This window comes from Hyaena hyaena, unplaced genomic scaffold (assembly GCF_003009895.1).
Source record: "Hyaena hyaena isolate Hyena2069 unplaced genomic scaffold, ASM300989v1 scaffold_560, whole genome shotgun sequence".
In the NCBI taxonomy this organism is placed as follows: Eukaryota; Metazoa; Chordata; class Mammalia; order Carnivora; family Hyaenidae; genus Hyaena; species Hyaena hyaena.
In genome coordinates this window covers 226604-251368 of record NW_024081192.1, presented here as the reverse complement: position 1 = coordinate 251368, position 24765 = coordinate 226604, and the positions used below count along the sequence as shown (strand labels likewise).

Sequence of the window (24765 nt, the reverse complement as noted above, 5' to 3'; positions counted from 1 at the left end):
TCTAATTTCATTTTTAATATTAAAAAATGTGATCGATCTGGAATTTATTTTGGTATAAAGAGGGTGAGAATCCCACTCTCCCCCCATCTGGTTAGTCATTTCTTTGAATACAATTCATTCAATAATCTATCCTCCCCTCCCACCAATGTTTTCATTATGTTCTACATTTATTGTATCTTTTTTTCCCTACTTGGTCTTGATACATCTTTTATTAGAACCATGGAACCATCGGTTGAGTCATGAATCCGGAAGTAGAGAAGAGAGTCTATGGTTCTAATGCTTGCATGCAGAATTCCAGTCAACCTTGGGGTGCCTGGTGTAAGCATCTGACTTCCCCTCAGGTCATGATCTCCAGACTGGTGAGTCCCAGCATCTGACTTGGCTCAGGTAATGATCTGGAGGTTGGTGAGTTCCAGCTCCACGTGGGGTTCTGTGGCTGACAGCTCAGAGCTTGGAGCCTGCCTCGGATTCTGTGTCTCCCTCTCTCTCTGCCCCTCCCTCACTCGAGATCTTTCTCTCTCAAAAAAAAATTTTTTTAATTAAAAAAATTACAGACAGCCTAGCCACTTCCTTCCGTAAGTCTGCCACAAAGAGCAGTCAGGGGGGAAGGCTCTGAATTACTTCTTGAGGGTTAGAGGGTTTGAGAAACGGGAAGGGAGGATGAGACGGAGAATGTGAACCTGTCTTTGGTAGCCAGCTAAAATCTTTATTGTCCGGGGTCTAGTCTGGTTTCTTTTATCTCATCCTAACTACCCAAACCTTCCTTTGAAATGGGGCTGGAGGGCGCCCCGCTCCATCTCCTCCGGAAGCCCTTTCTTTTCTACAGTCTCGCTGAGAGAGAGACGCTCCGTGGGCATAGGGAATAGAACGGGGCTGGGGCAGGCTGTTGAGATGCCAGGTTTGCCAGCAAAGGGCTGGGAGGGTCGGGAGAAGGACCTTCTCGCTGCGCTCCCGCAATGTCCTCTGCGCCCACGAGAAGGCGCCCGGGCGCTCGCTTTCTCCGCGCGTAGCCAGAGCCTCCGCCGCAATGAGCCCGGGAGCCGAACCGCTCGGCGCGGCGATCTGAACAACCCGGCGGCGGCCTGAGCCCTTCCCCGCCCGCCAAGGGGGACAGGGTGCCGGGAACCCCCGGCTTTGTTTCCGGAGCTGGGGTGCAGCGCTTTCTCAACTCTGCTCTCCACCCCCACAGGAAACGCCCAGAACCACCCACCCCACAGCGCGGTCTACAAAGCCCCGAGCGTCCGAAGGCGGGAGGGGTTGGGCGAGCCCGAGAAGCAGGAGGATCCCCCCGACCCAGGCTCACGCCCGGTTCCGCGATCAGGCCGCCTCCAGCCCCATGAAGACCCCCAGGCCGGGGCTGAGAGCCTGGCGCAGCCCGGACCGAAATCTTGTGGCGGCCTCAGAGCTTTAGACAGGTCAGTGCTCGGGCGGGATGAGGGGCCCGAGCTGGAGGCGGGAGGCGGCGCGCTCGCCGGTCCCCCACGGTCCCCCGCACAAGCTTCCCGAGGCCACTGGCGCGGTCACCTCCGCCGGGGGCATCCAGCAGCGCGGGCGTGATTCTGCATTTTTCATGACAAGCAAGGTGTAGAGCCGCCCGGTGCAGCCCACTGGGTGCCAGGTGATGCTCCGACCGAGGGGTGGGGGATGCGCGGGCCAGGGGGCGGCGGGCTTGGGGACATCCGCTGCTCTGAGAAAGCAGTGCACTCCTCCTTGCACGCGGCCGCGAGGAAACCGCCGCATGCAAAGCTCTCCTGCATCAAGATGCCGGGCCTCGGGCGTGAGAGGAAACCGAGATGCGGGAGAGGGCGAGAAGAAAGGAGGCCGAGACACCGAGGCCCCGAGAGTGAAGGGAGGAGGGCCGGGGGAGCGATTCGCTGTGCAAATCCTAGCGCGCCGCGATGTGGAGAGCGTTCCGGGGAGCTGACCCGAGCCTCCGGAACCACGAGGCTCGAGGGACCCAGCCCGCGCCTCCCCTCCGCACCTTTCTCACCCTCCCGCCCCTCCCGCCCCTCCCGCCCTCCAGGATGCGGCTGGGCCGCCGGGCCCTCTGCGTGCTCGTGCTGCTGCTCGCCTGCGCCTCGCTGGGGCTCCTGTACGTGAGCACCCGGGACGCTCCGGGCCTCCGGGCACCTCTTGCGCTGTGGGCGCCCCTGCAGGGCCCCTCCAGACCAGAGCTGCCAGACCTTGCGCCCGAGCCCCGCTATGCACACATCCCGGTCAGGATAAAGGAGCAAGTGGTGGGGTGAGTGCCAGGAGCGGCGGCGGCACTCACCGGCGGGGGAGGGAGGGGGCGGGGGGAGCTTTCGTTTCCTGCACTGTTGAGCTCTGAAGCCTCGGCTCTCCTGACTGGTTGAGGGAGGGGAGAGGTGGGGGGGGGGGGGGCTGCTTCTGAATCTTAGGTCGAGGGAAAAAAAAAATCTCTCCTCCCTGAACCGTGTCATGGTGATGGGGGTGGGGGTGGGGGGTGTGCAGGCAGAGGAGAGCCTGAAAGGCTTTCTGATGTCCACGTGGGAAAAAAAAGTCCAGGTGGGGTCCTGAATGGTGGGAGGAAGGCTCTGAAATCCTAGCAACTAGCCCTCCTCTATGCCTCTGTAAAATCCAGATTTAGGGGATGGGTCATCACACCGGGGGTGGTCTCCACTCCTGGGGGCTATGTGAAGAGCAGTGTTTAAGGGGACAGACCTTGGGTGGGCAGGGTTGAAGGGCAAGGTGTGGGGTGCTGTGTTAATATTTTGCGGGGTGTACGGAGCTGGGCTCGGATGACCCCTCATCTCCCCTCCAGGCTGCTGTTTGGGAACTGCAGTTGTGAGGCCAGTGGAGGGAGCCTTCGTTTCCCCTTCCAAAGGCAGGTCCGGGCAACTGACCTCACCAAGGCCTTTGACCCCGAGGAGCTGAGGGCTGCCTCTGCCTCCAGGGAGCAGGAGTTCCAGGCCTTCCTTTCAAGGTACCGGCTGGAAAAGAGGGCAGGTCTCTGAGGAGGGTGGGCCGTGGGAGGCCTGGAGGGAGGGTGTGACAGGAAGGAGAACCCTTCTGCCCTTGATTCCTTCTCTGTCCTCCACTGCCAGGAGCCAGTCGGCTGCGGACCAGCTGCTCATAGCCCCTGCCAACTCCCCTCTTCAGTACCCCCTGCAGGGTGTGGAAGTCCAGCCCCTCCGGAGCATCTTGGTGCCAGGTGTGGGGGGCCTGGGGGATGGCCTAAGCCACTGTGGGGGTGGCAGAGTTCAAGGCTGGGTGAGGAAGAGCTAAGGAAGATTGGAATAGGGGGCAGGGAGCTTCTGATGAAGGCAGGATTTGAGGGCAGAAGGGGGTTCCTGAGGCAGGAGGTTTGGACAGAAGGAACTCTAGGGCTGTCCGGAACTGCAGCTGACTGTAACCGGAGAGGTTTGGAAGAAAGAATCTATTCTTTGCCGACTGACCAAAGATTAGGTGGATAGGTGGGTCGAGCCATAAAGAGCTATTGCTTTGACGGAAAGGAGTGAAAACTCAGTTACTCTAGGCTGCGTCCCCAAATGTGCCCTGCTGTGGCCTCAACACAGAAGGATGAGTGAGAAGGTCTGTGCTGTGTGGGGTGAAAGAGAGAAGAGAAAATGAGGAAGAATTCAAAGCTGTCTGGGATTCTGATTCCCTCTCCTTCCTCCCAGGGCTGAGCCTGCAGGCAGCTTCTGGTCAGGACCTTTACCAGGTGAGAGGCTGGGGAGGCCAGGTGGGCATTAAGGATGGAAGGGCGCCCAGGAGACTTAGTAGGTTAAGCAACCGACTCTTTTTTTTTTTTTTATGTTGATTAATTTTTGAAAGAGAAGGAGACAGAGCGAGAGCAGGGGAGGGGCAGAGAGAGAGGAAGACACAGAATCCGAAACAGGCTCCAGGCTCTAGGCTGTCAGCACAGAGCCTGACGCGGGGTGAGAACTATGGACTGTGAGATCATGAGCCGCGCCAAAGTTGGACACTTAACCTACTGAGTCACCCAGGCGCCCCAAGCGACTGACTCTTGGTATCAGCTCAGGCCATGATCTCACAGTTCCTGGGATTGAGAGCCCTGTGTGGAGCTCTGCACTGACAACATGGAGCCTGCTTGAGATTCTCTCTCCCTCTCTCTCTCTCAAAATAAATAAATAAACTTGGGGGGGGGGATGCTGGAGGGAGACAGGGCTGCCAACGGAGGGATGGAGGAACCAGAGAGTCAAGAGGCAGGTCTGAGGCCTAACCTTGTCCTCTCCAACTCCCTCTCCCAGGTGAACCTGACTGCCTCCTTGGGCACCTGGGACGTGGCAGGGGAAGTGACAGGAGTGACTCTCACTGGAGAGGGGCAGCCTGATCTGACCCTCGCCAGCCCAGGGCTGGACCAACTCAACCGGCAGCTACAACTGGTCACTTATAGCAGCCGAAGTTACCAGGCAAACACAGCAGACACAGGTGTGAGGTCTGGGTGGAGGCAGGGGTGAGCTGGGTGGACAGAGAGCCCAGAAAGGCTGAATCGGGCAAATGGCAGAGGGTGTGGGAGATACTCAGGCAATGGCCAGAGCTGCCCAGTCACACAATGGGCATTTCAGCTAGGCCAGCAGGGCCATGGAGGGAGAGAAGGGGCCTTTGTTCATCTGGGGCCAGAGGAGGCCAAAGGGAAACCCGAGCCTTGGGTGTGTCCCCCTTCAGGCCAACCATGGGGGCCCCAGGAAGTGACTTGCCCCAGGAGCCAGAAGGCTCAAACTCTATTCCCAAACCACCACTTACTGGAGGGCAAGGGGCTTCATCCCCCAGAGCTCCTGTTTCTCCTCTAGCAAAAGAGCACAACAGGGCCCTCCTGCTTCTCTCCAAGACTGGCTACACCAAATCTGCTCCCACTTTGGGGCCTTTGCACTTGCTGTTCCCTCTGCCTAGAATGCTCTTCCCCCAGATTTTTGCATGGCTGGCTCCTTCTTGTCATTTGAATCTCAGCTCAGATGTCTCCTCTTCACTATCCAATTACTTGCTTTATTTTCCATTCAATGCTTGCCAGTATCTGAATTTTATTTACTTAGCCTAGAACCGAAGTGACTAGGTTCCTATCTCAGTTTTGTTGCTTAAGAGTTGTGTAAATGTAGACAACTTACTTAATTTCTCTATGCCTTTTTCTGTAGCAGGAATCTACTTATAGGGCTTGTCAAGATTGAGTTCATATATTTAAGGTAACTTAAAAAGTACCTGCCACATATTAAATGCTCAATAAAGGTTAGCTTTTATTTTTTTTTAATTTTTTTAAAATGTTTTATTTATTTCTAGGCGAGAGAGAGAGACAGCGTGAGCAGGGGAGGGTCAGAGAGAGAGGGAGTGACAGACTCTGAAACCGGCTCCAGGCTCTGAGCTGGCAGTCAGCACAGAGCCCGATGCGGGGCTCGAACCCACGAACCGCGAGATCATGACCTAAGCGAAAGTCGGACGCTTAACCGACTAAGCCACCCAGGCGCCCCTAAAGGTTAGCTTTTAATTAAATCTTTTTTTTTTTTTAATCAAATCTTGAGGCACCTGAATGGCAGTCGGTTAAGTGTCCAACTTCAGCTCAGGTCATGATCTCATGGTTTGTGGGTTTGATTCCCGCGTGGGGCTTTGTGCTGACAGCTAGCTCAGAGCCTGGAGCCTGTTTCAGATTCTGTATCTCCCTCTCTCTCTGACCCTCCCCTGCTCACGCTGTCTCTCTCTCTCTCTCTCAGAAATTAAAAAAAAAAAATCAAATCTTTTGTTTTCTGTCTCCCACCCATTAGAGTGTTAGCACCATGGATGTAGAAACCTTGCATTCTTGTCAACCAGGGCCCGGAAAAGTGGTACGCAGAGTAGGCACTTAAATAGTGATTTACTGAAAAGGCAATGTTGTCCCAGCCTTAGGGACCACATCTGGTGTCCTTTCTTCCCAGTCCGGTTCTCCACGGAGGGACATGAGGCCGCCTTTACCATCCGCATAAGACACCCACCCAACCCTCGGCTGTACCCACCTGGGTCTCTACCCCAGGGAGGTGAGGCTGGTGCGTTCAAGGACCTAAATCCAGGCCTGGTGGGGAGAAGCTGGGAGAGGGGGACCTTGGGAGATGTTTTCCTGCTCCTCACTCCCACTCTCCTTCTCTGCACCTAACCCTTGCCCCTCACTCCCAGCCCAGTACAACATCAGCGCCCTGGTCACGATCGCCACGAAGACTTTCCTTCGTTACAATCGGCTCCGGGCGCTCATCGCCAGCATCCGCCGCTTCTACCCAACGGTGACCGTGGTCATCGCGGACGACAGCGACAAGCCAGAGAGCATTAGTGGCCCCCACATCGAGCACTATCTCATGCCTTTTGGCAAGGTGCGCAGCCAGCGAGGCTGAACCGCGCGCCAGAGGGCGCCGAGAGAGAGAGAGAGAGAGAGAGAGAGAGAGAGAGAGAGAGAGAGAGAGGCGCGCCCTCTGTCTGAAGTCACAGGAGTATTGATTCCAGGACTACGTGTGCCTCAGAATTACTGGGGTGGCTGTTAAACACGGCGTTGCCTGGAACTGAATAAGCTCCGTGGGAGGAGGAATCGTTCCTATCTTATTTGCGCTGCATCCTTAAAATGTGCTTAGCACCTAGGGAGCGCTCAATAAATGATGGATGGGTGGATGGATGGATGGATGGATGGATGGATCAATGAATGAATGAATGCACGTATAAATTAAATGCGTTCTAAGACCCTCCCCCAGAACACGGACTCATTACTCCTGGCAGTGGGAAACTGCATTTTTTGGCCTAGCTCTGAGCCATTCGTAGGTACAAGAAAGTTTAGAGAGGTGTCGGGAGAGAGAAGGAAAGGTGGCAGGGGGGTTATGTCCTATCTCTACAGCCTCGCTAACTGTATATACCCTGCCTCCAGGGCTGGTTCGCAGGCCGGAACCTGGCTGTATCCCAAGTAACCACCAAGTACGTCCTGTGGGTGGACGACGACTTTGTCTTCACGGCGAGGACGCGGCTGGAGAGGCTTGTGGACGTGCTGGAGCGGACGCCGCTGGACCTGGTAAGCGACCGCGGAATGCGGGGTGGGAGAAGGGGGGACTCCAGCAGGCTGCGGCAGCCGCGGGGGAGACCCGGCCTAGAGCGGCCGGCCCCGGGACGGACAGAGGACGAGCCTGGGGGACGATCTGGGTCCTGCAGGGGTGGAGCGGAAGAGGACGCGGCCGGGGACCCGCCCGAGGGAGGGGCAGCTCGCGGCAGTCTGGGTCCCGCCTGGAGCCGGCCTCCCACTCCCCGCAGGTCGGGGGCGCGGTGCGCGAGATCTCCGGCTTCGCCACTACCTACCGGCAGCTGCTGAGCGTGGAACCCGGCGCGCCAGGCCGCGGGAACTGCCTGCGGCAAAGGCGCGGCTTCCACCACGAGCTCGTCGGCTTTCCAGGCTGCGTGGTCACCGACGGCGTGGTCAACTTCTTCCTGGCGCGCACCGACAAGGTGCGCGAGGTCGGCTTCGACCCGCGGCTCAGCCGCGTGGCGCATCTGGGTGAGTGGCGCCCCCTCCCGGCCCGGCCCGGCCCCGCAGAGACCCCGCGGGGCGCTGGGCGAGACTCCAAAGGCAGCGGCTACTCCTACGCCCACCCCAGTGGAGCCTTCGGCTGGCACCCGGGGCCCCTGGAGAGTTGTGCTAAAATTTACCAAGACTTGCGCCCTGGCAAGAGACAGGGCTCCCTGCCTCCTGGCCCGCACACCCTATGAACATCCAAGCCCAGCACAGCTACTGGATCAGCCTTTAACTTCCCCACCAGTGTCAGTGCCACCTTTAATCCAGTCCCAGCCGCTTTGCCTGGCTCAGACCACACTCCTGGAGCAGCCTATTAGCATTTATTGAACATTTGGGCCTGTGTTGGGGAGGATGGGGGTATGTTCTCAAAGCACAAAGTAAGGATGCTGACTTCATTTTACATAAGAGTAAAACTAGGACCCAAATGAATTAATTAGTAGCCCAAGGCCCTCAGAAAAAGAGGCTTTGCATGTGCAGCTCCCATACCCCAACTCTCCGTTCTCCCATATGGGTTGGCCTTCTGCAGCCTTCAGATGCTTCATCATGTACCCCCCTTCCCTCCACTCCCAGAATTCTTCCTAGATGGGCTTGGTTCCCTGCGGGTGGGCTCCTGCTCAGACGTCGTTGTGGATCATGCATCTAAGTTGAAGCTGCCTTGGACGTCAAGGGATGTGGGGGCAGAGACTTATGCCCGGTACCGTTACCCAGGATCACTGGACGAAAGTCAGGTGGCCAAACATCGCCTACTCTTCTTCAAACACCGGCTGCAGTGCATGACTGCGGAATGATGGTCCCTTGGGGCCTTCAAACTGTCAGGCTGGGCCTGCCTCCTTGTCCCTGCCAGGAATTTCTAACAAACCCCAGGAATTTCTAGCAAACCCCAGTGCCCAGTGACTACTCCACTGACTGTCCCTGATCCCCTTCAAAATCTGATCCCAAATAGGGGCTTGTCCTGGTGACACTCCTCCTTTCTGTGAGTGCCCAGGGATGTGATGGAGCCATAACTCATCCCACGGCCAGTGCCAAGTCCTCCCTGCAACCCTCTTCTCATGGGGCAGGAAGTGGGGGGGTCACTTTCTAAGTGCCAAAAAGCCCATGGGGACTCTAAGAACCTAAAATGGAAATACTCTCATTTCCTTGGGACTGAGGGGGTGGGGAAGCCCCCAATGTGTATTCCCAGGGCTGTGCCCCCCATCTCTGGATCCAGGACTCTATGCACTGGTTCCAGCCCCACCCCCAAGGAGAGAACCAGTGACTCCAGAGGGGGTGTGGGGGCCGGTGAACACACAAGTGAAAGCCATTTTTAGTTGTGTCTCTGCGATGCTGTGGGCATGGAGAAGGGGCACCAAGGGTCGGTGTGCAGACACCCAGACCCACTTCATGAACCCCAGAGGCTCTTGGCTTTATTAGTTGCATGAAGTGAGGGGATTCTTCACACACATATTGTTGGGGCCCTCCACATTCCAAATGACCAGGTCAGACCCACACTGTGCACGTCTTTGGGCCAGGAGGCTCCTGGAAAGGAGAGGGGACATGTCAGGAATAGATTAGGTGCCCTCCTCCATCCCTCAGCACTTGGCAGCCCACTGAGGGGCACACCACCCCACTTTGAAACTCTGGCTCCTCAGTTCATGTGGAGCTGGGCCCAGTCTCCTTGGCTTAGCCTTAAATGGACTAATCATTTCATTCCCCCACCCCACATTCCTCCCCCAGCTTCCTTCTCTGCCCCCTTCCCCAAACCCTCTGCCCAGATCTTCAGCCACTGACTCACATGCCACTTGCTCTACCCCGCACCTCCTGGATCTCACTCCTCTTGCTACTGCCCCCTCACCAGTCTCTCCAGGGCATGAGCAGCTGCATCCTGGACGCTCACAAACAGCTGCTCTGGGGTCACTCTGTCCAAGAGTCCTGCCTGGGTCAGTGTCCCCAGCACTGAGGCTGTGTAGAAAGGCTGGTCAGCCTCTTAGATCTTAAGTCCACACTGTGTCTTTTTCCCTCCCCCAAGCGTCCAGCCATTCCCCCGCCTCCAGGCCCTCCACACCTCTCACCATTACACTGAGCCAGGAGAAGGTGGATCCCGGCATCTCGGCATCGCCTGGCTAGCTGCGGAGGTGGGGCGGGGGGTTAAATCCCATCTCAGAGGGTATGCATGGGATAAAGACTTTCTCCTCAACCTACCCCGTCCCTCACCTGTACCACCTCTCTGGCCCCAGCAGCATCCGCAAAGGTAATACCACTGCAGTCTAGGACCACCACTCTGACAGGCTCAGCAACTAGGATGGGAGAAGGCAGGAGTACCCAGATGCCTCCACAGGTCACACCCAAATCTCCTTCCTCGTCATCCCATCTCACCTGCATCAGGTGGGCCGTCTAGCTCTGGAGTGTCCTGTGGGTAGAGAAGGGCAGTTACCACCTCCAAGACACAAGCATGAACTTGCACCCATTAAGCACAGTGATCCCCTCCAGAAGCCTTGCCTGCCTCCTACTCCCAGAGAAGCCACACTCCCCTTTGACCAAGCGTCTCACCTTGCCTCCTTCTCCAAGCCCCAGGTGCCCCTCCAGGATGCGGCGGAACTGCCCACGTGTCCCAAAGTAGAGTGGTGTTGGGTATCTCAGGATGCAGAGTCCTGGGACCTTGAGGAGCTAAGATGTCAGAGGGTCAGAAAAACATCTGGGTCTAATCTTCCCTTCCCTCTTTGTCTGTCGCCCACCCACCTTGTGGCTCTCTCTGAGTGGCCTGTAGAGCTCCGTCCCCTCAGCAAGTCCAAGTGCCAGGCACTGCACCCTGGGCGGGAAGCTGGGGTCAGATTCCCAGCCTGACCTGGCTGGAGAGTCACCCCAAGCATCTGTTCTCTCCCCACCCTTCTTCCTGACTCCTCTCATCTCTACTCCCACCTCTGGGTGCGGCAGACCACAGTCATCATGGAGAAGACCACGCCTACGGCCAGGCCCAGGTCCACACTCAGGATCACTACAGCCACCCACGTGACCATCCATACAGCCTGCAGGACATGGGTGGGAGTGAAATGCCCTGAAGAAATGCCAGGCCATGGCTGCTAGGGAAAGAGGACGTGGGGGCGGGGGGAGGGGGCAGTGACTGCCAGGACAAATGAGATGGAGGGATGGCCCAAGAGAAGGTAGAAAGAATGACAGAAGGTGCAAGATTGACCCAACAAGGGATATACACCAAATGGGATCACCCCAGACCTTGCAGCACAGCTGGGGAGTTACAGATATCTCCCCAGTCTGAAGGCGTTCAAACCCTGCCCTCCACTTTGTCTCTGAGTAATGGGATTAGGAGGTATGCATGTTGGGGGCAGGGGAGGAAAGCTGTAGAATTTAGGACCAGGACAATTAGCTCAGATGCAGGGCAGAAGCTGGGGATGCTGGGAAGTAGGAGGGGGCAATCCGGGAGGTAATGCTACCACTTCTCACAAAGTCCATGCGGCTGATGCGCCACAGTTGTGGAAGTTCCTGCATCTGGAAGAACATCTGGCGCATGCTGGAGATGTTGATGCAGGCCAGGACAGCCTTGGGGGCAGAGGAGGCAAGCTGACTGCCCCGATGTCCTCGAATATAGCCACCCCTCCCAGCCACTCCCATGCCTCCTCTGTTCCTCACCTTGGGCAGATAGTAGAAGAAGGGCCCCAGCCACAGCAGTACTGACAGGACGACTATGCAGGAGAAGAGACCAGCCAGCTAGAAAGAAGGAGGGATGGACGCAGAGAAGGAAGGGAGCCTCACTCACCCCTGTGTGAGAGCCGGTCTCCCTGCCTCACTCTGCCTCGTCTTCCTTGGAAGTCTGCCTCCTTCCAAATCCCCTTCCATGAAGATATTCCTCAGTCTTCACCTCCCTTCTGGGTACTCTGCCTCTCCCACCCGTCTTTCCCGTCTCCCAATTAAATGCCTACCATTCACCAGTCTCTACTTAGACATAGTTCAATCTCCCTATTTGTGTAGCCTGTGTCCATCTTAAAAGCCGCTGTTGGATTACCCTAAAATCAGGGGAGCCACATTCGTAGGGCACCCGCAAAGTAGGACAGCAGAAGTATTAGCGGGAGACTTTCATATGTGATATTTCTTTTTAAAAGAAAACGTCCTCATGGAGCAGGGGGAGTCAGAATTTTGTCTTTCACATTTATTTTACAGTTCAGGATTGTTCTTATTGTGAACTACATACGGGACACCGTAAACTTTTTCAGCGCTTAGAGTCTACCAAGGGCTTAGTGGAGCCTTGCTATCTTCTATCTCTCCTACCTAGACGCCCCCACGCCCTCATTCATTCTCCCTCACAAATTCCCATTCTCCTCTACACAGCTGCCCCCAGGTATCTGTCTATCAGTCTTCCACCTGTTTCTCCACCACCACCCCAACCTAACCCCCACCCCCATGCTCCACCCAAGGGCTTGCTCTTACCTGTGTGTTCCCACCGGCATCCACTAGTAGGCTGGTGGTGGCCAATGTGGCAGAGTTGGGAAAGCAGGAGAAGAGGGAGGAGATGAGGTTGGAGATGCCGTGTGCCAAGAGCTCCTGGAGGTGTGCAGTCCGATGAGGAGGAGGGAGAGGCAAGGGCAGGGGGCGGGGGGGGGGTGCAGGAGACAGGGGATTAGGGAGTTGTCTCCTGAATGCAACTGGGGTCCTCAACCAGAGTCACACCTGGTTGGAGTCAATAGTGTAGCTATACTTGTCTGCGTAAATGGAGGCCAGGGAGGCGGACACAGCAAAAGTAACCAGTGCGATGGGCAGTGAGTCAGCCAGGATCCTGGGCAGCTCAGCCAGGTTGGGAAGATGGGCTTGGGGAAATCTGCAGAGAGAGAGGGATCCATGGCGAGGGTGAGCTGTGTATAAGAAGGATATAGGGAAGAAAGAGAAAATAGGGTGGCGCAGGCCAAGAGGAGGTGTTGGGTGGGAGAAATCTGAGAATAGCAGGCTGGTGTCTTGATTCTCTCTTACCCCCCAGGCAGCAGCCCCACAATCTGGACGTTGTATCTTGTGTCCAGGGAAGAGGTGAAGCAGAGCACAGAGGCCAGAAGCACCTAGGAAAAAGCAAATTAAAGCACGGCAGGAGATGCACTTCCTGGAAGAGGCTAGAAAAAAGCTTCACATGAGAGAGGATTAAAAGGCAGCATTAGGTGTTTGCAGGGATCCAGCAACCAGGGGATTTGGTGTGTGTTTGGAAGGGGTGCCTGGCAGCCGATTTAGAGTGAAGGAGAGTGGGGATGGGAAAGGAATGAGGTATACTTGAGGCTATTGTAAGAGATGGACCAGAGGAAGGGAGAAGGGCTCTGCTCCCATGAGGGATCGTCGATATCAGGAAGTACATCCAGCCATCCTAAGTAGGACAGCTGGGATATATCTAGGGATCTACGCCGTATGGGTGGAGATGTGGAACACTCGTTTAGTTGGGGGGAGAGAGAAATGTAGGTGGGCGTGGGAAGGGAGAGAAACAGTGAATTACAGGGAAGGACCGGGCGCTAGGAGAGGAGTGGAGGTGCTGTGGCGAGCGACACCGCAAGGGAGCGCTGTAGGCAGGAAGAAGGCATTCTAAGAGGTCTAGAAGAGGCTCGGCCAAAGATGTAGGCCCGTGTGGGTGGGGGATTCTGAAGGGTCAAAGTGTTCTGGGAAGAGGCCTGGAAAACATGTGTGCACAGGACTTCTCTCCGTAAGCTCGCTGCATTCCACGAGGGGGCGACAGCGGCCAGCTCTACCCGACCGGCAAGGTCTGTGTAGTTCAGGGGACCGCGCGCGACCCTGGAGCCAGCCTCACCATGACGATTTCCCCTGGGATCGGGGTGGGGAGCTTGTCTCGGAATCTCACGTTCAATTCTTTGACCGGCACGAGCAGCGCCAGGCTGAGTGCCGAGATGGTCAGTTCGGCCGGGCTACTCCGGGGCAGCGCGGTCAGCACGGCGGCCAGCGTCTGCGGGCAGGGGCGGTGATCGAGGGCCCGGGGCCGGGTCGACTGCCCTCGGAGCCGACCCACCCGGTCAAGGCAAGGCCTCCCGGCTCCCGTCGGGGCCTCAGTGTACGCATCGCCCCTCATTCAGCCACGTGGTTCTGATCTCCTTTCCTCCGCCCCCGTCTCCCTCTACCCCTCCACTCGCCGTCCTTCCTTCCCGGTTTCCCTCTTCCCAGGACCGCTAGAAGCCGCTTCTCGGCTGTTCTCCACCCCCACCTTGAAGAGAGAGAAGCAGCCAATCTGGCGCGGGAGGGGCAACCCCAAAAGGCTCGGCAGCTGGGACACGAGCACGTGCAGCGCGGCCCCGCTGGTCAGCGCTTTGACCACCGGCTCCGACAGAAAGGTGGACAGGACGCCGAGCTGCAGCGCGAACATGCCCAGCTGCAGGGGAGAAGATGCGCAGTCACTACAGGAGGAGCGGACTAGCCGGAGCGCAGCGCGCCAGCGTCCCCGCGCACCCTTCCCGCCTAGACCCGCGCATGACGCTTGTCCCTCCCCCTCCCCTGGCCCAGTTCCCCCGAGACCCCAGTATGGGTCCCCCAGGGTCTTCGCTCACCATCAGCGCCCCGCTGCCGAAGGCCAAGGCCGCAGCCCCCCCAACACGCTGAGCGTCCAACTGTTCCCTCTCGATTCCGCTCAGGTTACCCCCGAGGGGTTCGGGCACCAGCCGTTCCACCGCAGAGCCCGTCATGAGGCTGAGTACCGCGAAAGTCCCTAGGGCCGGGGGACAAACGCAGAGATCACCAGCTGCGCCGCCTGGGGCGGGGCGGCTGTCCAGGCTTCGCGCCCTCGGGGCTGGGATGCAGCAGTCAGACCCCGCTCTCCGGGAAGGCTGCCGCTCGTGTGAAGCCCGCGGGGCCGAGGGCCGGCGCGGCAGCGCGGAGCCGGCGGTGAGTGGGGAAAGAAGGGCGCACCGGCGGGCAAAACCTGCCCTCTAACTGCATCACCGCCCGCGGGCTGCGCGCTCCTTCGCGTGACCGCTCATCTCTTCTCCCCTCTTCCAAGCCCCGGAGGTGTTCATTGAAACCAGATTTCACGAGGGAAGAAAAGTTCCGAGGAAACTCCCTTCTCTCCGCACCCACTCAGCACCCCCAGCAAGCTTTGCCCAAGTCCGAGGTTCCTGGCAGGGTAGCCACAGGGGCGGAGGGGAAGAAGGGGGGGGGAGGGGACTAAGAACTAAGGAGCTTACGAGAACCGATGTCTCAAACCCCCGTCCATTCTCACCCCCACGGAGGAGAGGAGTCACTGGGTCACTCACCCGTGGACAGGTGTCTCCCAGTACCCAGCAAGGTGTAAATGAGGACGGGGAAGAAAGAAGTGTAGAGTCCGAACACTGGAGGCACGGAGGTCAGGAGGGCAAAAGCCATGCCTGTGTGAGAAATGGAAGGGATGATCTCCGGGGTCTGTGTATGGGATTCGGGGAAGGTGACTAGCGTCCAGGACTCCGTCCTCTTCCCATACTCTTAGAGGCTGGCATGGAGACGCTAAATCGTGCTACACGAGGGAACCTAGGGGTTAACAGGCCTCCGTGGGAGGTCGTGGGGCGGACAGGGTCACAGATCCGTGTCGGCCCAGTCCGCGGGGGAGTAGGGGGCAGGTGTGGTGCCTCTCTCCAGTTCCCTGACCCGGAACGTGTCCAAGACTTCTGGAAGAATTGCGCAAATAAAGGGGGCTGGGGGGAGGGGATCTGATGCAGCTCCGCAGTCCTTACCCAGAGCTTGGTCTCAGGTCTTCGAACCCTCGGCCACACTAACCGGGCCCTCGCTCCCAGGGGCCGAGCCCCTGCACCGCTCCGTGCCCTCCAGAGCCTGGGCCCCCTGACAGGATAGTGTTAGGGCCGCTCACCCTGGGGCACGTGCACGATGCCCACGGTCACCCCGGCCACGGCATCCCCGAGCAGCCAGGCCCGCCAGCTGTAGCGGGGCAGCCAGCGCAGCGGGGGCAGCCGCGCCTGCAGCAGGCGCCACGCCCCCGGTCCGGAGCAAGCGCTGGCCCACCGCCTCCACCGTCCGCACAGTCGGGATGAGCGGGGCTCCGCGAGTAGCTCCGGTGCCTGCTCTGCGTCCCCGAAGAGTCGCTGGAACCGAGCCTCGGTGAGAGGTTCCCTGAACTTGGCGCCCAGAGGGAACCTAAGGTCGGAGGCCTCTCCCAGGCCCGGGCAAGTCCTGGCGGCCGGTAGCCCACTCATTTTGCCCTTGGCCACCTCCAACCCCGCCTAGTCTTAAATACCCCTCCACCCGCTAGCCCCGAGTCCCGCCTCCACGAAGCTGGGTCCAATCCGGCCCCGGAGGGCGCCCTCTCTTGGGGACCTTCAACGGCCGGGAGAGAGCAAAGGCTTCGGGAGAGGGAGTCTTTATGTTAGGCGTTTCCTCAGCCGTCCCTGGCGGGATCGCTGGCTCTGGAGCCTGCCAGGGCGGGGCGGGGCGGGGCGGAGAGGGGGTGTGGAAAGGTGTTGGGACCAGAGACCGAGGCCAAAAGACAAGCGCATCCTCAACACCCAACACCCACTTTTTGCCACTCCTAAGCCTTTGATTCTGCCTCACTCTCGGCCCTTTAGGAGGAGACAGCTGGCGGGGCTGCTGTGACCCCGTCATTCCCAGAGCCTCTGCATTCCCCCCAAGAAGGTTCAGCATTCCCGCCCCCCACACACACACAACACACACATGCCTCTCCCCCAGACCCAAATCCTTAAGGGGCACAGCTTATCCCAAGAAAGTGTAAGGGGCTCTGTTATAAGCTTCACCAACTGCTGAGCTAGGCCACAGCTACATGTATTGCACAGGGACGAACGTACCACCACCCGTGCCTCCACTGGGAGCTGGGCCTGAAGTCCCAGCTCAGGGCCTCACCGGAAATACTGAACTGATAGGAAATTTTGATTTCACCTCTCAGAAGCCAAAAAAATTTGAAGTGCCATTTATTATGTTCAAGCGCTATTTACAAAGTAGGTACTCAAAAACATAGTTGAGATTAAATTAAGTTCAAAAGGGGCATGCACCCACCTCATGCTCGCCTGTGGTCCCTCAAGAGATGCAAAGGTTCTGAGCTCCAGAATCCTGCTATTTGCCCCATCCCCTCCTCCATTTACAAGAATGCTTGGCACCCCTCCCCATCACCCTCTGGTCCCCAGTCCCTGACCCCAAAGCCCTGGGGGTGGGTTAGAGTGAGGGTGGGTCTCCCCTCTTCAATTCCTCCTATTGTTCCCCAGAAGTCTTATCTGGGTTGCACGTCCTGTCCCCCCCCTTAGAAGTCCCTCCCCCCATTGTCGGCCAGAGGGACCTCAGGCCCACAGGGAGGCTCCTGCTCCTCCTCACCCTCCCACCCCAGGAGCCTATTGTCTGCTGAGGAAGCCCAAGTACACGTGACCAAGCCCAGGGGACAAACGGACACAGTGGATACACCGATGCCCCCAGGACCCAGGACAGGGCATCTGGACATGGATCTCTGCATGTTCGGCTTTCTCTGTCCCAGGGGCTATCCCAGAAGTAGGGAAGGGTGAAGACCCCCATGGGCTGTACATTCTCAGGTCTGTGGCTTGAGAAGAATCCCTTCCTGCTCACCATGGACATACCTTATGACCTTGCAGACTGCGAAAAGGAGAAGACCCAACGCTGAAAAGGGCCACAGCCCCCAGCATCCTCTCCACCTTCCCATTCTCCCTCAGCAGAACATGGAAGCCTCAGAAGGAAAGGTACTCGGGCACTTAGTGCTTTAGAATCTTGGGTGTTGGGGGAATGGTGGGAAGTCAGATCACACCGGGCTTTCCAATGGGGTCTAGCATGGAGGCCAGATGGAGGAGGAAGCGGGCTGGGGAAAGGGCAGGATATACATCAAGGAACTAGGGTTTTCCAATGGCCCCGAGTTCCAGGACTGGACTGTGTGGTGCTGCCGCTGTAGGTGAGGGACAAAGACAGCAACATCTTTTCTCTCACACCGTGTGTCCTCTCACCAGACTGTCCGCAGGCCAGCTGGTGGTCCTATTTCACTTCACCCCACCAACCCCTCCTACAGCGTCCCCTTTCCTCTGCCGAGAGAGCGGCCTTAGTGATATCACAAAACCTTTATTCTCAGAAAACCAAAAGAAACAAAACCCAAACCCAAACCAACCATTTTCATCTGGCCCCTGCCCCAGCCCTCCCGTCCACCCACACATCCTCTTTTGGGGGGGGGGGTGGACACCCGTGATGCATGCATAAGGGGCAGGAGCTGAAGGAACCTGTGTTCCTTAAACAGAAAGAAGTCCTTTTGAGTCTAGGTCTCCTCGTCCGCATCCACACCACTCCCAGCCTTGCCCCCCTCTCCAGACACATCAAGAAGGAATTCCGAAGTGGTGCCAGAAGGTTTGCCCTGAAGTTCCTCAGGAAATAGGGTGGCTGGGTCAGCACCACCCGGGGCCTTCACCAGTTACAGCTCATCTTCATCCAGCTTGGCAAGTCTGGCTTGGCAGGGAGGGGTGCTTGGGATTGGCAGAGCTGGAGGAGAGTCACGAGGAGCTTGGGGGGTGTCACTGAGCGCCTGAGGAAAGACTCAAGTCAGAGGGTAAAAAAGGTTCAGGAAGCCACCCTCGCTCCTGTCTTTTTGGTGTATGCCCCTGGCCAAGCCACCTCCTATTGCCAGATATCTTAGATGATCCGAGACCATCAGCCTCTCCCAGGGCTGAACAGGGGGAGGGCCGGGTAAGAGTGGGGCAGTAGGAAGGGGCAGACAAAAGGCAGGTGGTGGTTGTAAGGAAGCATGGGGGTGGGGGGAGGGAATTTAGGGATCCCAGAACAAGAGGGGCCCTCCCCATTCTATAACAGGGGAGCTCCATTCTTCATACCTGTGTGTCCAGGGGCAGGGGGGCTCTGGCCACCTCCCCTTTGGGCAACAGCAGCAGGGAGGGGAGAGAGCCATTGATGGGTGCATGTGTGCTGACCTGGGCCCGGTCTCCAGGCCGGATTCTCCCAGGACTCCCCACCCTAATCCCTCCTGGCCGCCCCAGGCTGTTGGTCTGACTCTCCCGCCTCTGATACTCAATGGGTGACTGCAGTGCTGGGGCAAAGAGAGGAACAGAAGGACAGTTACAAGAGAGACAGGTCTTTTCCCGAAGGGCTCTGCCCAGACCATCCTCCCACTTTGCCCTCCTCCATGAACTGTCAGCCAGTATAAATTGCTGGGGTGATGAAGAGAAGCTGGGGTCAGAGGGCAGGGATTGAAGACTGGGCAGTGAGGGAGGGATTCAGGAGGCCAAAGGGCTGAAGGAGCATGTGGGGGAGGGAGGGAGGGTGAGAGCTTCACCATTGAGAAAGTCCCGCTGGCTTTCCAGGATCTGAGCCACTTGCTTGATCCAGGCCTGGCTGACCGCAGGGTCTGCGGTCTGTAGGACATAGCGCTGGACCCCACCCTCTGGCCCTCTGGAGGTCAGTGCAAAGCGGCAAGGGTCACCTTGGAGGTTCCCCTCCAGTCCCAGGCAGCTCACCTGGATGGCAAATAGGAGATGGCCGCCAAATTCTTTAGGCCCTCTCTGGTTGCGGCCCCTCCCAACAAATCCAAGAGCCAGACATTCCCTCAGAGGCCACAACTCCGTCCCAGGCAGACCCCCTCCCTTGTGGCCTCCTCCCCACCTTGATGCTGCTCTTGTACACGTATCCAGCCTGCGCTCCACCTCGTACTCCTCCTCCCAGGGCCTCGCTGAAGATGATGATTTGCTCAAAGAGGAAGACACGTCTCTCTCGACCCCGGGAGGAGAGCAGACCGCCAGCCTCTGGCTCTGTGACCCAGAACGTGTCCTGGCCCAGGAGCTTCCCCTGAGCAGTCAGTTTGCCCTAGAACCAAAGGACGGTGGCTATAAGAAAAAAGCAAGAAGAGAAAAGGGACCCTCTGTGTTCCTCCCTCCTTCCCCAGATGCTCCCAACCAAGCATGGGGTCAGTCCCAGGGGAGGACAGTTCCCCATAAGGAAACCCCCCCCTCAAGTGCTCAGACTGGGGCAGAAGAGCATTGGGCCTCCGGTTTCCTGTTCTTTCCCCATACCTCAAACCCCCGAAGTCTCCCCAGGGTCATCATGTCATTGCAGCGCTTGGGTACAAAGCACATGACCTCCACAGCTTGCTGGGCCACAGGTGAAGAGAGGATCATTGTCATTGTCAAGAAAGAGGCCTCTTCAGACCATGTTTCAACTCTCAACCAGCCTCCCCCTAAAAACCAGACAGCACAAACCACCCAAGAAGCTGGAAGAACCCAGGAGACTAAAAAAGTAAGAGGTGTAGAGTGTGTCCTGGAAGATCTGGGAGCCCTCACCTCCAGCTCTTCAGTATCCATCCCAGCTCTACTGTAATATTTGAGAAAATCCTAAGGTGTAGAAATGAAACGCTCAGGGAGGTCTTGAAGACATGCTCAGAAACTTCCACATCCTCCCCTTGAAGACACAGCTAGGGATGCCCAGGAAGTGGGGGGGAGGGGGAGCCTTAGGAACCCTGAAGAGATGAATGAGAGAAGGGCTGTCCCAAACAGAGGCACCCCCAGGGAACAGGTGGTCCTGACCTTGAGCAGCAGCTGATATTTCATGATCCTCTGCACTGGTTTGATGAGGAGGTCGTTGAGCTGCAGGCGGTGCCCTAGCTGCTGCCGGAGCTCCTGGGGACAGGGACTTGGCAGTTACGTGGCCTGGAAAGCCTGATGATTCTGTTCCCCATCCCCCAAGGTGCCTCGGCCACTGACCTCAAAGTAGCTGTCCCCGAACTCTGACACCACGTGCTCTGACTTGGGCTTATTCTGACAGTACACCACGTACATATGCAGCCTGCGCTCCTAACAGGGGTAAAGTTTGAGGAGAGCAGGATGCGAGAGGGGAGAAAGCAAGTCTACAGAGAGCCTCGACCCACTCCCAAGCCCCTCCCCTCCAGGGCCCCACCCTCTTAAGCCTCACGTGTTTGATGAATAGCTGAGCCAGCCAATCAGGGTCCTTCAAACACCGCTGCAGCTCCTGCAGGAAATAGCTGGAAGGGTTGGCAGGGAAAAGGCTGGTCAAATACCCCCACCCCACTCAACTTAGAGCTGTCTACCCTAGCTGTGCCATTAAGCCACTCCAAACGTTCCTCAGGCAACAGTGGGCCCAAGGGTAGGATACAGACACAACCAAACGTCTATGCCCTTCCCCCTCACTCTCCGGGATCCACCACTCACTCTCGATGCCACTCATAGATTTGCTGGATGTTCCCAAATACAATCCTGTCACGGCCTCGAAGACTCTCTGGGACCCCCTGAGCGGCCATGGTGGCCATGTAACCCTGCAGGAAGGTTCGGGTGAGAGCATGAGCGTGGGGGGCCAGCCCTGGTGGGAAAAACCCCTCCCCCCAAGAAGTCCAGGATGTAGGAGGTACTGGGAAGATGGGACAGAGGAGCATCTAGGCATCTCCTAAAATTTGCCTTGGGCGGAGGGAAAGGGCTGGGCTAGAGCTGGGAAGAGAAAAGGGATCTACCTCCACAATCTGCCCCAAGTCATCCACATACATTTTCTCTGTCTCTACCAGTTCACTCAAGACATACCTGGGAAGAGAACAGGAGTGCACAATGTTGATCTAGACACTTCCTCTCTACTGGACTAGAAGCCCCTTCATTACCACAGCCAACCTCAGAGGAAATTCCAAGTATCAAATACAAAATGTGAGGGATGATTCTCTGGAAGTTGCACAACTGCGGCGGGGTGGGGTGGGGTGGGGGGGAGCCAAAGGGAGGGAGAGTGTGGAGACACTTACATACTCCTTTCCAGAGCCTTCTTCTTCTGTTCCTCCTCACTCTCAGGGGCCTGGGATAGGGTCTCCTCCTCAGGTGGCTGGAAGGAAAGAACATCCAGAGTAAGCAAATGGATGCCTTTTGGGGAGCTGTGCGGATCCATTTCTTCGTACCTGTGTCTCATCTCCAGGGCCCTCCAACAATGTGGTCAGCAGGGTTAGTTCTGGCAGCTCCTCTCCCGTGGCTAGAGCAGGTTCCAGCATCCAGTTCTGGGAGCCAGAAGTCAAATGTCGGAGGTCATGGACAGTAGCTATGTCTTCCCAGTGACCAGTGGCCCCCAACCAGCCCTCTCTCCCGGGTTCCTTCATGGATGTCCTACATGCTTCTGTGGTGCTCCCTGCTCACCTCATATGGTCCAGCCTGACCACCGTCTGCCTCAGTTTCCACACTGAGGCAATGTTTGGAATGATCCAACCATCTTCTCAGGCCACTGACTGGCCCTGGGGGGCCCGGGGAACAGGGGCCAGAGCTGAGGCCAGAGCTGGGGCCAGAGAGGGCAGCCAGACCCGAAGCAGCAGAAGCTGAGATACTCCCCTCACTGCCAGCAATGGAATAGGATTCTAATGGGGAGTGAGGGGAGAAAAGGGGCCATAGATATTACTCTAGCTCCAGATACAGGGTCCCTGGGGAGCTCCCAGAGGCTCCTCTTCATAATGCTGAGCCCCCCTCCCCCAGTGCCCACTCTCTGGTCATCCTCATTTGGGTTGGCAGGGATAGCAAATTTCACCTTGGCACCCTTGAGAGGAAGGACAGTAAACACCTGGGTTCCCAAGGCCTGGAAACTTCAGTTAAATGTGGAGGTTCCCCCATATCCTGAACATGGGGGGGGCAGCCATCTGGGCAGACACTGGAGGCTAGGGGCGGCCATCTGCTCTCCTACAATCTGCCCCCTTCCAATGGGCACAGACCATTCCCAGAGAAGGTGGAGGGGGGGAGCCAAAAGCCCATCCGCCACCCCCAGACTCCTCCTCCACCAGTTGCAGTAATCACTATAAAAAGAAAAGACTTCTGCAGCCCATCTCCCCAACACATGCACAAACCCAATAGAGGGGGCAAGTGAGGAGAGCTCTTCAGGGTTATCTGCCCTGGGCTCATGAACAGAGGAGCTGTTATTTGTCATAAAGCCCCTGCTAGACCCCCATCCTCATTCCTGCATCCCTCTGTCCCTTTTCAGATCTGAAGTAGATTCTCAGCAACAGGATTTAAGGAATATGCAGTTCTAGGCCCCAGGGGATTGTGGATGGGTTTTTCTCATACCCAGTTGACTACAAAACAGAGAAGAGTCTCCTGCCCCTTCCCCAATGTCCTTAACTTGAACTGATAAAAATTTGGAGGCAGACGGGATCTTGGAGATCATCTATTAAGTCACTTTCCTGGAAAACACAGGTACAGGTTTCCAGTCTCTAAATCCCTAGGGCCAGGGCAATCCGAAGCCCTGAACCCTCAGCCCGCCCTCCCCCACTCAACACTGGGCCCCTGCGACCTCGAACTCACCACGTCCCCCCCGGGCGAAGCAGCAGCCGCATTTTGCCAGCACTTTTCGGATCACATGGGGACAGGCACAGCGACCCCCCTTGTGCCCCCCCCGCATGGCGCCCGGGCCCCCCCGCACCCCCCACCCGGGCCGGCCATGCAGGGGGAATCACGGGGGGCGGGGCGGGGACGGCGCAGGGCGCGCACCCCCCCTCCCTCCTACCCTGCTCCAGGCTGGGGGAGGGGGAGAGGGAGGGAACAGGGAGGGGGAGTCCAGGGGTAGGCGGAAGTCTGGTCTGGAGGAGGGCTGGGGGCTCTGCAGAGCGGGCGGCGCTAGGCCGGGCCGCTGAGCTGGGCGGGGAGTGTTTCCGGAACCCAGTCGGTGCGTGGCCCAGGGTCCAGATGTCCAGCCGGGAGGGGAGGGATGGTGGGGAAAGCTGGGCCGGGATGCGGCAGCCGCTCCAGCTCCGTCTCCGGCCTCTCGGGTTTGGGATGGTTCTAGGCCCGGGCAGGGAGGAGGCGGGGGGCCAACTCCCCGAGTCACTGGCGCTGCGCGGGTCCGGGCCGAACGGCGAGCCGAACAACAGGCCCGGCCGCGGTGCCGCCGCGGGGAGGGGCCTTTGCGGCCCAGCTCCGCCCTCTCTCTCCCATTCCCCCCACCAACCCCAGCCTCTGCCGCGCTCCAGCCCCAATCCCCCTCCCCCAGGCACCACCACGTTCCCACTCCACGTCCCCACAGCCTCCGCCTCTCCTCTCCAGCCTCGGCTCCCCCGCCTCGGGTTCCCCTCCCTCCTGCCTCTCGGGTTCCCGACTGCGGTGCGCTGGGTGGGGGTTAAGCCGGGCGGCGGGGTCTGCCCAGGTCTCCCCTCAGCCTCTGCGGCGGAGAAGGGAGTGGATGGATGGGCCTGGGTCTGGGAAGGCGTCCTGGGTGCTGGGACTGTCCCTAGCCGCGCAGGGGTAGACAAGCCTCCCCCCCCACACACACTTCGGGGGTGTGTGAATGGGGAGCTCTGTGGGGAACACAGCCCAGGTGCCGCCCTCTCGCCAGACCCTTCTTTCCTCCAGGCCCCAGGACTCCAGCCGAGGCTAATCACCAATTAAGGCGAAGTCCTGGAGCCTGGGCTGGCGAGGAGCCAGGGGTGGGGCGCGGGGACACTCCGCCTGCGGGGGCTCGGGACCGGCTGATGCGGGGGACACGCAGCGGACCAGAGGCGAGAAGCGTGGAACGTCTTGGCGATTAAATGGGTCTCATGCAGATTAGATGAGAACCTTTATGCTAATAAGCGCAGCATTATTTGAATTCGCCACTTTGCGCAGGACGGCAAACTGTGCCCCACCCCTCCCCCAGCTTCTTACCGGGCAGCGGAGCCCAGGCGGGAACCTCGCGTTCGCGCTCCCCTTTCTGATCCCCTTCGGTACCGTCAGACTGTGTCTCGGCCTCTCCTGGCCCTAGGGGGCTTCTCTTCAGGGGCTGTGTGGGCAGATTGGGAGTAAGGAAGCCGCCCTCCACGCCCAGCCTTGACCTCCCGCTTTCCCTTCTTCCTCCTGTCAAATCCACATAGTTGTAAAAGGGTCGCCTAGGCTGGGTTGGAGGGAGCGGTTCACCCAGACTAGGACTCTGGCTCTCTTTTGGAACTCTTAGATTCCTGCGACTGCCCTGCAGAATTCCTGCTTGCCGGTAAATTGAGTTGTGGGGTGCAGTCCCTCTTCAGGTCGCCTAAGGATACCCGACCCCACCGTGGTCCCCCTTTCTTACCCCTGCCTGCCCGGGTAGGGCGCATGCGCGCAGCATGCCCCCCATGACCCCTAGTATCCGGTCAGTGCGGCCAGGGGAGGGGCGGTCCGGGGGCTTCATGCTGGACCCCTACCCTGCTCCAAGTTTCAGGGCTGAGGGGGCGCGGAAGCTGGGGTCTCTAGGTCTGCGTGCGTCCGATGAGTTGCTGCTGCCGAATCCACCCCCTGCCCGGCTCCGCCCCTACTCCCACCCCAGCCAAACTTCTCAAAGGGGTAGGGTTGTTCCTTTCTCTACGACCAAAGTTCAACAACAAACAAACCCCTCTTAATCCCAATTCG

At 58.1% G+C, this 24765-nt stretch overlaps 3 protein-coding genes and 1 long non-coding RNA gene across 8 annotated transcripts; 2 read left to right on the top strand and 2 right to left on the bottom strand.

Moving 5' to 3' along the window:
- Positions 1 to 1095: 1095 nt before the first annotated feature.
- Positions 1096 to 9773, top strand: B4GALNT1 (beta-1,4-N-acetyl-galactosaminyltransferase 1). 2 transcript variants are annotated; one of them, XM_039256161.1, is made up of 11 exons: positions 1096 to 1415; positions 2024 to 2242; positions 2783 to 2944; positions 3066 to 3172; positions 3642 to 3682; positions 4233 to 4413; positions 5886 to 5993; positions 6121 to 6311; positions 6854 to 6994; positions 7231 to 7471; positions 8060 to 9773. In XM_039256161.1, exons 2-11 carry the CDS (start codon positions 2025 to 2027, stop codon positions 8275 to 8277), a joined length of 1608 nt encoding a protein of 535 aa, XP_039112092.1. In that variant the 5' UTR covers positions 1096 to 1415; position 2024; the 3' UTR covers positions 8278 to 9773. The 2 variants fall into 2 exon arrangements, with proteins under 2 accessions (XP_039112092.1, XP_039112091.1); XM_039256160.1 differs by having other exon boundaries at positions 1339 to 1415; positions 5886 to 5984.
- LOC120248005 (solute carrier family 26 member 10-like) lies at positions 8921 to 15636 on the bottom strand. The gene is made up of 16 exons (XM_039256162.1): positions 15294 to 15636; positions 14707 to 14817; positions 14005 to 14162; positions 13665 to 13829; positions 13257 to 13409; positions 12443 to 12525; positions 12146 to 12293; positions 11906 to 12019; positions 11111 to 11188; positions 10925 to 11020; positions 10016 to 10132; positions 9842 to 9875; positions 9680 to 9762; positions 9538 to 9592; positions 9321 to 9427; positions 8921 to 9004 (listed from the first exon to the last, which is right to left on the bottom strand). The coding sequence occupies exons 1-16, from the start codon at positions 15634 to 15636 to the stop codon at positions 8966 to 8968; spliced, it is 1884 nt and encodes a 627-aa protein (XP_039112093.1). The 3' UTR covers positions 8921 to 8965.
- A 712-nt stretch (positions 15637 to 16348) lies between these two features.
- On the bottom strand, positions 16349 to 24547 carry ARHGEF25 (Rho guanine nucleotide exchange factor 25). Of its 4 annotated transcripts, XM_039256140.1 has the most exons (16): positions 24449 to 24547; positions 24049 to 24163; positions 21565 to 21779; positions 21333 to 21428; positions 21183 to 21259; positions 20907 to 20973; positions 20611 to 20714; positions 20354 to 20423; positions 20146 to 20235; positions 19969 to 20061; positions 19726 to 19776; positions 19459 to 19536; positions 19052 to 19252; positions 18726 to 18906; positions 18268 to 18479; positions 16349 to 17963 (listed from the first exon to the last, which is right to left on the bottom strand). In XM_039256140.1, exons 1-16 carry the CDS (start codon positions 24545 to 24547, stop codon positions 17853 to 17855), a joined length of 1860 nt encoding a protein of 619 aa, XP_039112071.1. In that variant the 3' UTR covers positions 16349 to 17852. The 4 variants fall into 4 exon arrangements, with proteins under 4 accessions (XP_039112071.1, XP_039112069.1, XP_039112068.1 ...); XM_039256138.1 differs by lacking the exons at positions 24049 to 24163; positions 24449 to 24547 and adding an exon at positions 22714 to 22810; XM_039256137.1 differs by lacking the exons at positions 24049 to 24163; positions 24449 to 24547 and adding an exon at positions 22477 to 22606.
- LOC120247995 lies at positions 19567 to 21086 on the top strand. The gene is made up of 3 exons (XR_005532462.1): positions 19567 to 19681; positions 20629 to 20730; positions 20958 to 21086. It is a non-coding gene; the product is annotated as an uncharacterized LOC120247995 (long non-coding RNA).
- Positions 24548 to 24765: the final 218 nt, after the last annotated feature.

Excerpts from the sequence above, each read along its gene's own strand:
- B4GALNT1 (XM_039256161.1), top strand. The coding sequence starts at position 2,025 with ATGCGGCTGGGCCGCCGGGCCCTCTGCGTGCTCGTGCTGCTGCTCGCC. Across the intron at positions 2,243-2,782 it reads ATAAAGGAGCAAGTGGTGGG|GCTGCTGTTTGGGAACTGCA; the intron begins GTGAGTGCCAGG and ends TCTCCCCTCCAG. Across the intron at positions 3,683-4,232 it reads CTGGTCAGGACCTTTACCAG|GTGAACCTGACTGCCTCCTT; the intron begins GTGAGAGGCTGG and ends TCCCTCTCCCAG.
- ARHGEF25 (XM_039256140.1), bottom strand. The coding sequence starts at position 24,547 with ATGAAGCCCCCGGACCGCCCCTCCCCTGGCCGCACTGACCGGATACTA. Across the intron at positions 20,062-20,145 it reads TCGGGGACAGCTACTTTGAG|GAGCTCCGGCAGCAGCTAGG; the intron begins GTCAGTGGCCGA and ends CCCTGTCCCCAG. Across the intron at positions 18,907-19,051 it reads TGTACAAGAGCAGCATCAAG|GTGAGCTGCCTGGGACTGGA; the intron begins GTGGGGAGGAGG and ends TTTGCCATCCAG.
- LOC120248005 (XM_039256162.1), bottom strand. The coding sequence starts at position 15,636 with ATGAGTGGGCTACCGGCCGCCAGGACTTGCCCGGGCCTGGGAGAGGCC. Across the intron at positions 12,294-12,442 it reads GTGGGGCTGCTGCCTGGGGG|ATTTCCCCAAGCCCATCTTC; the intron begins GTAAGAGAGAAT and ends CTCTCTCTGCAG. Across the intron at positions 12,020-12,145 it reads ACACTATTGACTCCAACCAG|GAGCTCTTGGCACACGGCAT; the intron begins GTGTGACTCTGG and ends GCACACCTCCAG.